Here is a 17,624-nt window from a genome sequence, read left to right as displayed (position 1 = left end):
GGATGGATGGATGGACCTGCAAACTATTCAAAGTGTAATCTTCCTGTCCTGCAGAGTTTGCTGAGCGCAATCAGGTGTAGATAATGGATGGATGCTTGAACTTGCACTGTTCTGGAAACTTAAAACTTAAAGTTACAGCAGAGTCACATGCAGTGCCAACTAGGCCACCTCAAGAGTACCTCAAGAACCTTAAAGTTCCGGATCTTCTGTTACAAAAATCCACCCTCACAACTTTTCCTCAAAAGGTTTTGACGTAGCGTGATATGGCTGGGAGTCCTGCTTCTTTTAGGGATCGAGTGGTCGTGGTCGTCTAGCTCTCCTAAATGCTCTGTTTGGAGGGACAGGTGACTGCCATCACTTTCCAAAAGAAATGGGACATCCTCCTCTATGTTCTTCTACCTTTGTTTCTGAGACAACAATCATTGGAACAAGCAACACAGTAGATTAATGTCAGGTTAAATATCTACATAGCTTGTTTTATAGTGTTGGGTACTGACACCATATTGTTCCTTGATGGTGTGTTCAAAGCCGCCAAAACACCACATATTTGAAGGTCACGCCAAGGACAAGCAGTGGAAGAAAGAGTCTGTCTGTCTTTCCCTCAGTCAGTTTTGTCTCCAGTCTGGACACTCATTAATGAGCTTTATTACACAGCAATTAAACACTTGGCATGGTCACTGATCTGTCACACTCCTGCTCTAACTCTCACACACACAGTTAGGTGAGGAGGATAACTTTAGCAGAAAAGAAGCCACTGACTGTAAAAGAAGCGTATTCGCAGATGTTCCTTTTGAAAGGTTATGAGTTAACCTACACACAGGTGATGTAGCTGATCAGTGCAGTTTGTCTTCACAATCAGTCTTAATTAGTTTGGTAGTCAGAAACCTAAAATCAGATGCATATATAAAGATGTAAAGAGCACAAAACGTTAAAGCAATAAACTCCTGTGTGCTTATCAGTTGGTTTTAACAGCTTTTAACAGTTTTTCCACTTATTTTAAGCAAAAATATTCAAGTATAGTTGCGTGAAGTTCTCATACAGCTGTGGTAAAACTCAACCATAGTGATACAGACCATTCTTGGTTGTAGTTTAATGCCTGAGTTAGCGCTGCTGTAGTGATCTGTAGTCTGTTATACAAAGCGCGCTCTGAGTTTAGCGCCACGGGAACGCGCACAGCTATATCCTGTGACTGAAAGCATCCCGACTTCATTCACCCCGGAGATCACAGGACCGCTGGGAGCTGACATCCAACTCCTCTGGGCTGCAGAGCGGGAATATTTTGCTTTTTTTCGTTCGGTATTACACTTTTCCTCCTCGTATTCCGGACAGAATTAGTTGATTTGGGAGACTGTATTTGAAGTTTAGGCAATAAGAAATGGTAATAATTTGTCCACACAAAGTGCCAAGACGCTACAGGCCGCACTAATGTGTGATTTTGAACGAATCACATTGAGGACAAAATGATGGATGTTACTGGATGTGTAAATGCAGAGAAACTTTCCGTACTTCCATTGGCACCTGCACTTTTGATACCAAAACGAAGAGCAGCTGGACATCAACTTGACCTTAGTTAGGTTTCATTGTTTGATGAGCTTTCTGCTTCTCACTAGTGGACAAATGGCTGTGCAACTCTGAGATTTTTACTTTTTATTTTTTCAAGCGTGACTTGCATGAGTTTTTTTGGAAATTCAACCCCTCTAATACACACTGAGTGCGGGAGAAGAACGAGTTTGGTGCTCTACTTTTAATTTCATTCAGGGATTTAAAGGTTGTTCTAAGTTTTAAACGCTCTTTCACTGAAGTCGTGGAGGTGGTCTGTCCTCCCGAGGGATGGTTCTGGGCTTCCGAGTTCAGGGAGCGACAGCCCGGCTCCTTCAGCGGACTCCATCCTGGTGCCAATGCAGTGGATCTGAGAGGAGATGAAAGTCACGGTCTACCACTTCCTCGCCGGCTACCTCTGCCTTTTACGCGCCGCTGCTGAGGTGAGCTTCATGGAAATACGCTGCTGTTGTGGTGCGCGTCTTTACTGATGCGCACAGTCCGATGTATATAGTGTGAAGCAAAGTATTACAATACAACTCAGAGAAATAAAACTCAAGGCTACTGTGGTGCATGCAACACATTCAGTCCATTCTACATGCGTAATTACGCACGAAAATTGAATTTAGGCAAAGTTATCCATTCGTCCTGTTTGAGAAAGTCTCCTCTGAGTGAGCTTAAACTGCCTGCACATAAGTGATGCTTGCATGATCTGCATGATCACGATTCTGCGTCCTCTAGAAGTTGTATTTCCACCCTTCAATAAGAACGACTGACTTTCTTGTCACAGGAGTCTCCTCTCCCCCGGGAGCTGCTGGAGCGGCTGTCCCGCAGCGAGATCCGCAGCATCAGCGACCTCCAGCGGCTGCTAGAGATAGACTCCGTAGGTAAATCGCTTCATTATAATACATCTCTCATACTGCAACAAAGTTATTCGGTGAGAAAGTCTGTTCGTGTGATGTTTGTGGTATAAAGACCACAATGCATAATACCTTCACAGCTGACTCTTAGGATCATGGAACTAAGGAAAAGTATTCGGTTATATTAGACCTTTATTTCATGACAGCGTACATTACAGTAACAACGGAACAAATTAAAGCAATTCAAAGTGTTATTTTCAGTGGGGTTAAAGGTGAAGCTGAGTGTGAAGTCATGAGCTCCTCAGACAAGTCAATGTGAAGTGTAGAAGCAGTCACTGTGAAGGCTCTACCACCTCTGTGTCCAGACCTTGGAACAATGAGGAGAGAGGCATCTGAAGATCTCAGAGAGCAGGAGGGAACATAAGACAACAAAAGGTCAGAAATATAGCATGGAGCAAGAGCTGTGTGGCCTTTAAAAGTCAGCAGTTGAATTTTGGGATCAATTTAAAGAGTTCTGGATGTGTTTTGAAGGAGGTAGAAGTAGGAAAGAGGCTTTTTTGCTGATGCCATTCCGAGAGCATAGAATGAAATTGTCTAGGGACTGCCAAAGAAGGCATGAATGACAGTTTCCAGGCAGGCGAGGGTCTGAAATATTTATGAAATTTGAAAAACAAGGCTAAACCACTGATTTCTAATTCCTGCAATTATGAGTTACTGAGAGGGGTGTTGGTTTGTTTTTTACGAGAATATAATACATGTGAACTTCTAAAACGGGGAGCAGTGGTTGCATCATTCTTATTGTATCATTTCATTGATAGGAACAATGACCCTAAAACCTGTAGCCTTAAAATATCCACAGCAAGTCTTAACTGGACTGAGAGTTACAGCCTGACAAACATCTGTCCACTGGAGGTTTACATGTGCTGCTTCCCTCCCCGTCTGTCCCTTGAAAGACTCTGCATTGAGGTATTAGCTGAATCTGGTTCACTGCACAGTAAGAGGATGCTGTTTCTTCTCATCTCATTACTGGAATGCTTCACTGGATGTTGCTAGGAGACCAGTGGCCCATCTTGCCCTTTACACCCTCCTTGAAACTTTAAATTTGTGCTTATCAGCGTCTACTGGTCACAAACTAGGAATGACAGGCAGAACTTTAAAGTAAATACTTCTTCCACAAATTTGGCTTTCTGAATTTAAGTCTACATAATATCATTAGTACTATTCAACCTGCCAGAACAGTTTGAGCATTGTAAAACATATGATTATGTCACACTGATGTCAGTATTGGGTATCTTATCCTTAATGTAGCTATCGAAAATGTGTGATACCAGAATTAGAAACTGCAAAAAATGTGAAGTTTTAAAGATGTGTGTAACAGTGGCATCATGGGAACCGCACTTTTTTAGAGGTTCACTCATACTAGTGACTAAAAGTCAGATTATCTTGACCTCTGCTCCAATGATTTCTTTCTTTTTCCCTCATAAGTCCCCCGTCATGGACGAGCAATACTACACCTTCAGTTGCTGCTGATTGTCCCTTGGTTGCCAAACTTAATGCTGGTGTCTTCAGAGAGTCTGAATAATTGCAGGAATTTGCTTATTTTCTTCAGCCTGAGTCAACTAATTACAGCCTTCAGATCCCTTAAAGTGTATAAAACAACTGTAATTTTGATTGAGTAACACAGTTCCGACATCAGTGTGTACAATACATTACAGATGTATTCTGCTTCTTGTTGAGCAGCTGACACTCCAAAGACAGAATCTACAATCTACATTTTTGTATTCTTTTAGAAACTCAATTGTGGTATCATTTTAGTGGAAACTTTGTTAGCTAGAAGTGGAAGCTGTAACTGTAATCACTAAAAGGGGACTTTTTGTGTGGTGGCAAATTAAAAAAACAAACAACGAAATGTCCACAAGTCTTAAAGACTCCAGTATTCACCTTCAACAAACACTAATGCCAGCTCTCATTATCCAAGTAATAAATCAGAGCAGATTGAATCAGTGAGGTGAGACAGGAGGAAATAACTGTGGCGTAAAACATGCTTTATTGCATCTAAGCCTCGAGTCAGACTCTAAATTCCAGCCACACAAACTTTTCGCAGCTCGGAGCTTCTTGCTGCCTGTGAAACATAGTTGATTCATTTTTTAATGTCTGCCGTGCAGAGCGGTGCCACCATTAATCCTGGCATCATTGAGATGCAAATGTCGAGTGTGACGGCTCCCCGGCTCGGTGGGGGTCAAGTGGCTCACTTCATTATACTGTTGTCATGCTGCCCATTATTGGTGTGAGAGGAGGGCTCGCTGGAAGGCTGCTGTGTTGCTATGTATAATTCATGCTCAAATTCCTGCATGTCAGGGCGGGAGAGAGAGAGAGGGAAATGTTGGAGGTGGACTTTGTTGTGTTTCAGAAGCACATTGTGTATATAGGCAGGCGTGTGTGTGCGTGACTGCTTGCGCACGCACGCACACACACACACACACACACACACACACACACACACACACACACACACACACACACACACACACACACACACACATACACAGCAGCAAGAGTGACGGGTGCACACAGACACACACAAAAAGAAGTGTGAGGCTTGGTATTCAGCATCAAATTAAAATAGTCCTGCCCAGACATCATTTATGCTGATTTCCTGGAATCCGGCTCCCTTTTCCACCCAGTTGCACACGCAGACACAAACTGAAGTCCACACCACACACACAATCTTTGCTCAGAATTTATTGGCTTTGAACATGTCTGTGGATATCCTGTGGTTTGGAAGCGCTGAGTGGTTTGATGAATCTGCGAATACTGGGAACACAGAATCTCCTGAAGCACACACACACAGACACACACACCACCCAAAGACGGAGCTCCGTTTCAAACTCCACCCTGGAGGGTACAGTTACCCCTCCTGGGCTGATATGCATCTTTATGCTGTAAATCACTGGTTACCAACTAAAGATAAACATCAGGTTTGATGAGACTCAGATGGAGTATTGTCACAGCGTGCCTCAGGGAATAACAAACACACGAAAATTAATCTAAAACAGGTTCATTTTAACTAAATGAGACAAACTAAAAGCATCCAAACCAAACAGAATAAAGGGTAAAAGCCTCCCGTGCTCACTGCCACTAAACCAGGTCAAAGCGAATTGACAAAAGCACTTTTGGGGCACATGGATCATTCAGTAGTACAGTTTCCCAGTTGTGATCAAAACACAGGTGTTCAAATTTCCATTTCTCTGAGCATTTTATGGATTTATCATTCATGTTTGCTTAAAAGCTGAGATGGCAAATGTTAACTGAAGGGAAGTAGAGAATCCATCAAAATCTGCAGAACGGCTGCTGAACAGGCTGTGTGGCAACATTGTTTTTGTAAACTACTATTTTCCCGTTTTAATTGCAATTCCTCAAATAGTTTGAAGATATTTTGAAGCCTGCTGGTCTTACCAGTCTATTTTCTTTAGGCATAACTCACCAGGATTTTATTTATATAGCTCCAGTCCACAAAATCAGTCATCTCAAAGCACTTCACATAGTAAAAACCTTACAGCAATACATTGTAGAAAGAAACCCAACAAATCTAGAGCAAAAACTTTGGTGACAGTGGGAAGAAAAAACTCTCGTAGAACCACGATCATTGGTGGCCGTCATCTGCCTTGATGTGTTGGGGTGAGAACAGAGGTCGTGGCAATATATAAAAACTGTCAAAAAATCTCAAGAATACGGTTTTTACATTTAGAATTCTATTTTTGGGAAGGAGGAAAAGTTTCAGCATTTTTCTGTCATCTTGTCGTCACATGAAGTTCACTTTCTCTAAGTGAGTCTCACTGTAGCAGCTTCACGTCCTGAAACGGTTTCAGGTCTTTCAAGTACTTTTTACCAAATACTGTACTTAAGTACAATCTTGAAGTAGTTTACTTGAGTATTTCCATTTTATGCTGCCAATTCATTAAATTTCCAAAGCACATGTTGTGCTTTCTACTCCTCTAGAGCAACATTTTTTGCAATAGATAATATAGCAATATGCAGCACATTTAAACATTACATTTTGGATGTCTGTGAGTTGGTAGAAGCTCCACCAAAAAGTGATGTTTCCCTCTAAATTTCTCACATGGTTTCATTGAAGAAATGTTTATTGGATCCAATGTCAGATCAAAAATTAAATTAAAAGACAACCAACAATAGATTTGTGCATCAGGACTTTGTTTTGTCTTCTTTTTCTCTCAATAATCATGTGATGAGTCCCAGATTTATCTGCAGTCACTGTCTATAAAACTGTATTAATAGCAGTTTAACCAAGGCCCACCTGCATCAGCTACAACAGTAACATGCTGCCGACACTCTGATGTCTCAGTATTAATCGTCTAATGAGCTCACGTATCATAATATATCAGTCGGGGGGATCAATCTGGTACTTTTCCTGCAAAAATGTAACTACGTCTTACTTCAAATACTTGTGTACATTTGCTTAAGTAGGATTTTTAATGCAGGACTTTGACTTGTAATGGAGTATTTTTACATTGCTGTGTTGATACTTTTTTGAAATAAAAATTACAAAATTGCAGTCAAATTATTCAAAAAATTTTAAAAGTTGACAACAACCTCCCAGAAATATAAGCAAAAACATGTATCAAAGTCAGACAGCAGCTCAAAATAATTGCTTATTCCAGCTCTCAGACGACGTTCAGGTCAGCTGGTAATCTGATGTCATTCAGACACTGAGTGTTTTGCATTTTAAGTTCTAACATTTTGTCAGCTGTTGACCATCGAGTGACCTCTGAGTATCTCCTGAAGTAGTGTTTGTATCCGTGTCTTTATGTGAATTCAATTTAAATTGTGTCTGATATTTGCACTGACACACTATTTCTCTCAGGGCGCATCGACGTGAGGAGAACTCAGTAACCTGTTGACACATATAAACATCCTAACTTAGTTACAGTAACTAGGTTAAACTCCTACTCTGATCAGGAGGCTAACTTGAGAAAGATGTGTGAAAGAAACAGCCTGCTGTAGCGAGTAAACATCTTCACATTTTGACTTTTTTGTGTGTCAGTTAAGAGGTTATCCTGAGAACAAGATTCATGGTCCCCAGAGGATGACGTCTACTAAACGCTTTTATGTTTTTCTTTAACTAAAAGTTTGATCAAAACCTAGGAGGCAGACATTAATGAAAATATATTGTACATTTTCATGGCACCTTGAGGATAAACAGAACCTTTTATGAGACACAGTTTTCATTTTGTTTGGAAGAAAAGCCCAAACAAACTCTAAAAAACACGGATGCTTCCCAGAAAATGAACTTTGTACATGTGTCTTATCTATAATAAAACAGGTCTCTGAATACACGGGTCCAGGGTCTGTATTGTTAACAGTGGGCGTGTGTGACGTCTTATTTTGTCTTTGTCCAGAGAACGAGGTGATCGAGGAGACCAAACACATCTACCACAAGGACTTCTCTCACAGCTTCCCTGACCTGAAGAGAGCTCACACACACACCAGACACCGGAGGAGCACCGGTGAGACACAAACACACTCAGTCAGCTTGTCCCTGAGACACACACACACACTGGTTTCATGCACAAAATAGCTTTCTTTTTATTTTGCTTCCTGTATCTGGTGCAAAAACTTCTCGTCACTGCCGATCTGATGACAAACCCTTGACCTCTCTGTTCACCTGCAGTGGTGGAAGAGGCCTTGCCAGCTGTGTGCAAAGTGCGGACAACGATTTATGAAATCCCCCGGAGCCAGGTGGATCCCACTTCGGCCAACTTCATCATCTGGCCTCCCTGCGTCGAGGTGAAACGTTGCACCGGCTGCTGCAACACCAGCAACATGAGGTGCCAGGCGGCTCGCAAACACCATCGCACCGTCAAGGTAGGAGGCAAAACCCCGACTTCACTGCATGCTATGTGTGAAAATGTGACTTGTGGTTGTGTTGTCCAGACAGTTTATCCTGTGCTGAAGATGTTCCCCTCATTCAAAGGACAAGTCTCCGTGTCCGTTCTCAGTTTATGTGCACGAGAGGCTTCAGTTTCCACATTTTTAGGCACAGATTTAATCTAAGTAGAGAAAATGTTCCCCTTCAGCAGGTGTTTGTAAAAAATAATGTGAATAATATATCAGCAAAAAGGTGGAGGGTGCGCCTTCTTTCTGTCAACTGTATTTTTTGTGGCCAACACGGCACGGAAATGCTTCGTGAATATATGAGGTCGGGAGAAGGAGGACTCTTGAATTATGAGAGGAGGCTGGACTGTATTTCCTGCCTCTGCTGTGAGGAGGCAGTGGGGCAGCTGGGAGGGCAATGGGGTGTTGGGGGTAGATTGTTGCATCACATCTTTGTAGGCCAGCAGCTCGGACTGACACGGCTGCTGTAAATGTAACTGGACCCAACCATGGCCAGATATGTAACCAAAACCTGGAATGAGTTTCCGTTGATAATCATTCCCTTGAACAGAAACCTGTCAGGAAAGATTTGTGTAGTGCAAGAACAGAACTGAGTTAAATAGATCTGTAAATTAATACTAATACACCTTAAGATATGAAATGATATTTGAACGTCTAGAACACATATTATATTATATATTATTCTGTATATTGCTTTGTTTGACACATGCCACGAGTTTCTGTCCACTGGGAAGCTAAGAACCTTCCAGAAATATAACTGAAGAAGAAAACTTTTTACATTTTTTTCAGTTTTATTGAGAAACTTTCATTCATTCAGCAGAAGAAAATTCCCAAGATACAACCACATCGTGTCCTAGGAAGTTTCAGCATTTCTACTGTTCTTTACAATAAAACAGCTCAGCAACACGTGGTAAACTTGGTGCCCTTTAACTGCTAAAGATGAGTAGATGAAAAATCCAGAGCAAAAACTGGTTAGAGACACTTGTTCTTATCGAGTTTACCAATCAGGAGTGTAGCATGATACAAACATACAGAGAAGTCTGTTCTGATGGAGGTGGTTGCACGAGGCATTATAAATTGTGATTGAGCTGCTAATCTGATTATTAGGGTAAATGTATAGACTGACTTTAGAGAGGTGTGAGGACCTTTAGATGTTTGGCTGACACAGTGAAAGGCACTCCTTCAGGACAACACTTGCTATTGGGTAGGTACTGTGTTGATACTACATAGCTTTGCAGATGCAGTTGTAGATGAAAAATATGTGTAAAAATGGGAAATGTGTCCTACTTCTGTTTGTGTTTGTGCAGTTGTTGATCCTTTTGTTTTGCCGCTGGTGCACAAGGAACTTTGCAGTAGACTGATCTCGTCTTCATGCAGCGATCGTCCATTGCAGTCATTGTTTGTGCTTCTGTTGGGTTTCATCCCTCTGCTGTCGTCCTTCTAGTGGATTTCTTCCCTCCACTGCCCATGCTTGGACAACCACGTTTGTACATCACCAGTTACACTATGAAGTATGAGAAAGTCAATTGAAAAGTCAGAATCAGACAGAATGAGCCCTCATGCACTTATCAGGATCACACCTCAAAGTGTGAAGATTGAGCTAGTAGCCTTGTTGTTGCTGTAATTCGCTAATCCTTCACTTTCTGTAGAGAAGAGGATTAGTGAAAGCTAACTTATAAACACTGATGCCTCCTGATTTGAAGCTGCTTTGAAAACAAACCGTCTTTAGCAATATCACCTGTCCTAAGGAGCGCAGAGCCGGTGTAAACTCAATAATGCTGGCTAATCTTGCTAAGGGAATACCAGTCGCTTGTGGCCTAAAATGTAAAGGCAAAATACCCTGATAATTAAATTAAATGTAACATATAACTTGAGAAATTTCCCCAGACTACCTACTTGGTAACCACAGCGGTTATGTCAAAGCAAGAGACTAATTAAATGGCACCAGTTTCCATGTAATTATTTCGCAAGGGATGGATATTTTAGCATTAGCTTTGATTCTCAGGCTCATTTCGGACGCTTTCCCTCCAGGATTTACTTTCTTCTGTGTCATGTCGCCTGAACTCCAGCACTGCTGACCATTCCGTTAAAAATTAACAACTCTGTGCCTCGTGAAGTGTGATTTTTTCCATGTTTCTCAATGAAAACCTGCTGCTGAGCTACATAAACTCACACCAACGAGGAACCATAAATCCAGTTTCACATCAGATTTCAGATTCAGATATTTTCTTCATCATTCAGAAGAAATCCAGATAACTGCTCTGGACCAGAATTCCTAGTAGCCAAAAGCACATTTGGTGAAATGTAGAGGTTTAAACTCAATGACTTTTTATCAGCTTTTTCAAAAATTGTTGTGAAGTTTAGGATAAATTCTGACTAGTGTTCATAATTTCATGATTTGGCCTTGAAACCTGGCACTTTAAAGAATTGACAGTAGATGGGAAACTGAGGAGCTGAAGTTAGGAACAATCTGAAAAGTGAATGCAAAGTCACTAGAGAACTTGTGGATTTTTGTTGATAACTTTCCAACTTTATTCTCAGCAGGACTAAGCTGTTTACATAATAAACTATATGTTTTGTTTATGGCTGTCTCATATTTTATCACAGACACTTAAGACAAACCGATAATACGGATGAGTTTAACAACATACAGAATAAACTTTAGTCTGCCTCAGTATAAATCTGAATATAGATATTATATGTGAAATAAAACAAACAGTAGCTTTGCATTACACTCATAGTATAAAAGCAATAAAATAAACCAGGAAGACATTACAACAGGCAACAAAATGCATGCACATTCAATCATAAAGACTGCTAATTACTCTACAAATATTTCACAGAAGGCTTCTGTTGTTTGTCTTTTAGTGGCACCGACCCCAGACACACAAATAAAACTAATGATGGCACCGAGCATGTAAACACACTGCCGCTTACTGGAGGTATACACTCTACACCTGCCAAAAACAGTTACTCTCCCAGGCTTAGCCATTGTGTGTGTTTGTGAGTGTGTGTTGCTGATTGAGAGTTTGGCAGCGAGTTAGTTCAAGAACATAATAGCTTCCTTTTGATCTCTTCCAGAGCTGGAAATAAGACTCAGTAAACCCCAACTGGTTCACAGTCACAAGCTGCCAACTGGGAGCCGACCCAAGGCGTGTGTGTGTGTGTGTGTGTGTGTGTGTGTGTGTGTGTGTGTGTGTGTGTGTGTGTGTGTGTGTGTGTGTGTGTGTGTGTGTGTGTGTGTTCTGCACTCAGGAAATGGATCTAAAATGCACATTTAAACTATGAGAACAACATCATTGTTGTTGATATTCAATGTGTAAATACAGTTGTGAAATATGAACAATGCGCTGTACAGGTTGATGTATGTTCACATTATTCAATCAGAGTAAAAAAACAAGATTAAAAAGACAGGCGTTGAAAGTGGGTGGGTGGGAAATAAGAGGAATGAAAGAGAGAGGAATGAGATGAAGTATTAGTGTTTCCAGAGGTCAAGAGGGAAAAAGTTGAAAAAGAGGAAGAGAGGGGGAGTTTGATTCTCTGTGCTTTGGCCTGCTGAAATCCAATCTCAGATGAAAGGACCCGTCCTCTGTCTGCTTACAGAGGAAATCAAAAATAAAGTCACTCACATGTGCTGAGATTCAGCATTCAGAGGGTAAACGGTCACGACTGCAACTGCATCAAATATAGAGCCGGAGGGAAAATGGCAGGACTGAGGTTCAGGTGGTGTGTCCATATGAGAGGAAGCAGAGAAAGAGGAAGATAGCATCTTAACCTCACTGCTGCCATATCTGCTGTGTGAAGCAGGTGGGATGAGAGTTTGCAAGTCCAAGTTGAAGGATGTTGTGCTTTGCAGGAGAATGATGGATTGCCCTTCACCTCGGAGCAAGCTGCTGCCTTGGATTCACGTGTCTCAGGGTCTAAGCCGAAGTGGGAGATAGGTGGATTGGTGGAGTTTTAATCTGTCAGCTGTAGACCGTTACGTACCGATGAAGACAGAATTAAATAGGAAGAAAAAGCTATGAAAGAACCTCTGTGATGAAAATCAAGTTTTTTTTAACCTTCTTAATGTGTTCAAAGGGAATTTATATATGACAGATGAGATATCAAGCACAAAAAAGCAGTCAATGCCAGGGGTGAACATTTCAGTCTTGAAATTTCTGCGTCACAATGACCTTCTCAAAAACACAGATTTAGGCTTCAACAGTAAGATAATTCTTCCTCAGATTTAGCTTCTGATTCAAACGTGTATGACTAAAAAACTGTAGAGGAACGGCAGAGAGAGTGGTGGGGACTTTATAGACCTGCACATTCTGGGGAAATCAACGGTGTAGAGTTAAATCTAAGCAATTTTAGACCAGAAAGAAATTATTTTCATGGAAAAAGATTCAAAATATGTAATTTCTATAAACAGATGAGTTTTCAGGAGTTAAACTAATGACCAGGGAGGGCCTTTAATTTACTGGTTTAATTATATCTGGTCCTCCAAGCCTTGAACTCCAATTTTTTTTTCACACACATCCCCTTAAAATCACAGATAGACGCTCCAAAAGCAAATCAATCCCCCGAGACCCCATCGCAGGAATAAGCTTGCTTAGAGTCTGGTACAAAAAGCCGTTTTCTGTTCATTCCAACTGTACAGGGCATGAGTTTTTATACAGCTCAACTGTTTAAATTGTTTTAAGGCTTAAAGTTAGGCATGATTAAGGGTGGAGCTGCTTGGAGACTTCAGCACCATCATAGGAGAGTCCATGGCTCTTTAGATGTTTGTATAGCTGACCTCACCTCCACTCAGGCTCCATGTCTTTGCTCATTTATGAACTAATTGAGAATAAGGAGGCGTCAGGCGCTGTCAGGATGATGACAACCAGAGCCACCACGCTAAACTTCAAAACTGCTGTTCAGAAAACCTGTTGGTGACGTCACAGAGGGTTTGTCCATCTTACATACAGTCGCTGGTTTACAATAGCAGCAGGCATTACATTAGGCAGCTGTATGCTGTCAGTAGTCCTGACCAGTTTTTCATCTCAGCTTCATATATGTTCAGGAGGTGATTTTAACAGAAAAAAATCCATTTTGGGCAAGCAGTGTGCCATGAAGGTCAGATCTTTTGCATGACTTCACATCACCTTAGTTGAACTCCTTTTGTGGGGTTTTTTTTTTTTTTTTTTTTTTTTTTTGTTCTGTGTTGTTTTTTAAATCTGAGTCTGTCCAGACTTGAAGTGAAGATGCTTGTGCAATCGGACCTGGAGCTCCTCCGATTTGGCTCCCTGTCAGGGATGCGAGCGTCAAGCATGTACAGCATCTGCATGTTTGTGTCACTGATTTTGTACGTTTACAGTATGTTGGGTTTGTCTGTGAGGATGTGTCTAGGAGAGAGAAAGAGCTACTGTTGTTTCAGCAGCGAGGCTCAGACATCCAGCGCTGGCAGCGAGAGTGACGTATGCTGGCACGCAACGAAATATGCTTCACTTAATGTCAGTAAAATCAAACCTCCTGTCAGTGTTAATGCTCTATTCATTTATCCAAGCAAGAGCAGACACATCTGTGTGTTTACACTACAGGAGAGACGTGGTTTGTGAGCAATAAGTTAAAGTAAAGCATTATGTGTGTTGCACCTGTACTGCATATTTACTGTTTTATTCTACCTGAGTGTTGCTCTGTTTAGATCAACAAACTCATATTGTGTACAAACATAAAATGTAAAGACACAAAATTGATTGTGGCAAATGTATCTGAAATGATTTTGCAGAAATTAAGTATATAAAATAAACTAAAAAGCATGCAGATACGGAATATGCACTCAGCTGCCAGTTTGTGATTTACACCTAGCTAAAACTAATGCAGTCTATTTACTATTGCTACACCTGTCAGACTTGCTGTTCTCGTACAGTATGTATAGTCTACTATACAAGCTACTCATGTGTTGCACATTTAAATATACATATGTAATACACTTAATTGTGCAAAGTCCAAAAATGTAAATCCACAACTTGATAAACAGCACAAATCAGTATAATAAAACTAAAGTAAGTAAAGTTACACCAGTTAGCTAATTAGCAGCCCCATTTGGTGTTGTTTGCAAATCCTTTCTCTGGTTGACTTTCAAATGTGGGCAGGTTTTAAAAAAAGAACCTGTAAAAGACATCTTAGATGGCTGCTCAGATGCTAAAGACTCAAGCTAAAACTGCATGTCGTAGGCAAGAAATGTGTACTTTCTGTATTAAGAGGACACTGAAAAGGAAGAGATTGATGCTCAATGCCTTTTATATGCAGTGCATGGGTCATATTTTCAAATTCTATGTTTCTACTTTCTTTAATGTTACAAAAGAAAAAGCTGCTAGGAGGAGAACTAACTGATGTGTTGGCTGAACTACTCCTAACTGTGGTGTTGTTGGCTGGTGTTTCTGGAGTGTGAATGTCCTTAATTCCAGTAAAGAGCAGGGTGGAGCTGCTGACATTAGTGTTAGACTAGACTCTGATGTGGCATCCAGGACTGGTTCCACACAGCGGGACAATTCTATGCAGTGGATTTGCTGGTTATGGACAGAAATTGTTTGTTTTATTTTCTTTCGTTCCCCTACCCCAGAACCAGGTGTATTTTATACTCAGACGGCCACCGTTTTTAGAAGGGTGCTGAGTGCGGCGTAGTCAGTGGTACCTCTGTGACTCAAAAGGGTGAAACAATGTTCTGCTTCATTTCTGTTGCATCAGATTAGGTGGAGTTGCAGTTGTTAGTCACAATTTTTTGATTAGGGATTGCTCAAAAATATCTCTACTGACTCACTGGTATAAAGCTGTTGTTTAATGTTTAATTTGCGGTAAAAGTGAAAGAAAAAAACTGATTTCAAATCTCTCTCTGGCCTTTTGATGTGGACAATTAAACTCGTATTTCAAAATGACTTGCCCCTCCGCCTTTGAAGTGATGTTAATGCTAGCGGAGGTAGTTAAGCCGACATGCTTATAATTCCAGCTTATGTCAGAGCTGATAAACACACTGGTTAATCCACTCCTCACAATGTTGCTCTTGTGTTTTTGGTTTTTTCAAAGCTTACCTTGTGTGATTCTCTCTCTCACCCCAGGTGGCCAAGGTGGAGTACGTGCGACGGCGGCCCAAGCTGAAGGAGGTGCAGGTAAAGCTGGAGGATCACCTGGAGTGCATGTGCACCAACAAACGCCACATCAGCCCAAACTCAGACACAGACAATGGTGAGCAGACAGCAGTGTGTGTGTGTGTGTGTGTGTGTGTGTGTGTGTGTGTGTGTGTGTGTGTGTGTGTGTGTGTGTGTGTGTGTGTGTGTGTCTATTTATGCATCGGCTCAGTTCACATGCGAAGGCTTCTCCCCGTCTGAATGTGTCGACTGACACCGACGGAGCTGATAAGGGATCTGAGGTATTTATTGTGTTTTTCCTCTGTGCCTGAATTAGTCTTCCCTCAGGGCAACACCCTCCCTTCTTCAAACACACATACACACACACACACACACACACACACACACACACACACACACACACACACACACACACACACACACTCCCCCTAAACAAAGAGTATTATTCAAATGTCTCTCCTAAATTACAATTGTTCTGCAGAAACGGGGGTTGAGAAAGAAGAAAATAGTTTCTAAGCACGGTAAAACAACGCTGGGTTGAAATGAATTACAATAATCTATAACAGTCATTTCTTGTGTAAACTACACAGTGAATAATGTCTAACTATATTATAGGGATATTTATACCAAAGCTCTTGAAGATAAACTCTCTCTGTAGTCAGAAAGTCACATTTCACTGCCAGCAGCAGCCGTAAGACTTCCTGCAAACCGCCGACCTGCTAACTTCATGCAAGTTACACTGACATCAGCTGAATGTAAAAATGTATATTTAGTCCCTTTTTGGACATGCCTTGTTATGTAAATGCGATGATAAGCTGTCAAATTTAGAAGTAAGTCACTTTTGCATAAAGGAAATCCTACATGTCAGACCAAGTGACATTTCTGTGACACTTTAGCTCATGACAGCAAAAGGATGAGTAGTTTTTGACTTTCATCAGCCATAACTGGCCACACCACCAAAAAAATGAAAAAAATATTTCTGTTTGTGGTTTATTTGAAACCTTGAGAAACATATTTTTTGTAACAGAATTCACGTTGGCTGACAGTGGTTGACGAAACGTTCACCTTTTCACAAAGATAAGTAAAGAAGGCATACTGAGGACAGTTAGAAGTAGGTTGGGCATGAAAAGGAACTGTCCTGAAGAAAGATGAGTTTCTGTGTCCTCATATTTGATTCTCTCCAACAGGCATCAGGTGAAGAGGGACAGATGAAGGAGTGGAGGAGAGAAAGAAGAAACCGATAACATCTTCTGCTTTTGACTTTCTTCACCACCTGCCATCAAGTGACAGGTTTGATGGATCATATTTTGCCACGTGATCTTTGGGAGGTTTGATTGTGGACCTCAATTGTACTTTGAAACATTTGCTAAGGAGGAAAACATAAAACTTCCAGACACAGAAATGATTTCCAGACAGACTGGTGATTCCTCGACAGAGAAGAAAAGCAATTAGATGGTGAAAATTCAGAATTCTGGCAGAGCTGAGGTGGCGTCGAGGATATCCAAGGACTAATTTTCTGTGCCGTGCTCCTTCTCCAGAGTATAAACCGCCCAGCGACTCGGATTATAAACTGTGTGGAATCCTTTCCAGAAACAGTAACTGGGATTAGGTTTTTGTACTCCAAGATTTACTCTTCCTCAGCAAAGCACTCACACACATGCGTGTACTGTATATCCTCTTATTTTTATAACCTCTCATTTTCTATCGCTGTCTGTTTCTATTTCTGGTATGTTATCCGCATAAATAGGGGGAAGATGATCCTCCTGACATGTTACTGATACTAATAAAATATTTATATGAAAAAAGAAGCGGATGTTGTGATCAGAAATCAGCTTTTAACAAACAGAGTTATAACATAATGCCTGCAGAGTGATGAAGGGTTTAAGGATTCATTTAAAACAGAAAGAGGACCCAAAAAGGATTGTGTGTGTGTGAGAGAGATTATCTGGAGAGGATCATAATACTGAAGCTAAAACCCCTGTGAATTTGTAACTGAGAGCCGCACACACACACTTAAATCTTCTGTAAAGGAACGAACAGAGATACACATGGAAAGGCTTTTTACACAGTGGAAAAACTAACAGAGGTTTTGGTGCCATTAAACTGTTTCTGTTATTATTCCAAACTCAGGTCAAGGAAATGACAATTGTTATGGTAAAGAGGAGGGTAAATGTTTTCAGAGGTGACCTAATCTCCAAAA

At 41.0% G+C, this 17,624-nt stretch overlaps 1 protein-coding gene across 1 annotated transcript; it reads left to right on the top strand.

Moving 5' to 3' along the window:
* On the top strand, positions 1 to 17,213 carry LOC111588207 (platelet-derived growth factor subunit A-like). The gene is made up of 6 exons (XM_023298436.3): positions 1 to 1,982; positions 2,330 to 2,426; positions 7,817 to 7,924; positions 8,089 to 8,282; positions 15,395 to 15,521; positions 16,612 to 17,213. The coding sequence occupies exons 1-6, from the start codon at positions 1,920 to 1,922 to the stop codon at positions 16,620 to 16,622; spliced, it is 600 nt and encodes a 199-aa protein (XP_023154204.1). The 5' UTR covers positions 1 to 1,919; the 3' UTR covers positions 16,623 to 17,213.
* The last annotated feature ends 411 nt before the right edge of the window (positions 17,214 to 17,624 follow it).

The sequence above is a fragment of the Amphiprion ocellaris genome, chromosome 4 (assembly GCF_022539595.1).
Source record: "Amphiprion ocellaris isolate individual 3 ecotype Okinawa chromosome 4, ASM2253959v1, whole genome shotgun sequence".
Classification (NCBI taxonomy): Eukaryota; Metazoa; Chordata; class Actinopteri; family Pomacentridae; genus Amphiprion; species Amphiprion ocellaris.
The sequence above is the reverse complement of the archived record's forward strand: the minus strand, read 5'-3'. Positions and strand labels throughout refer to the sequence as shown.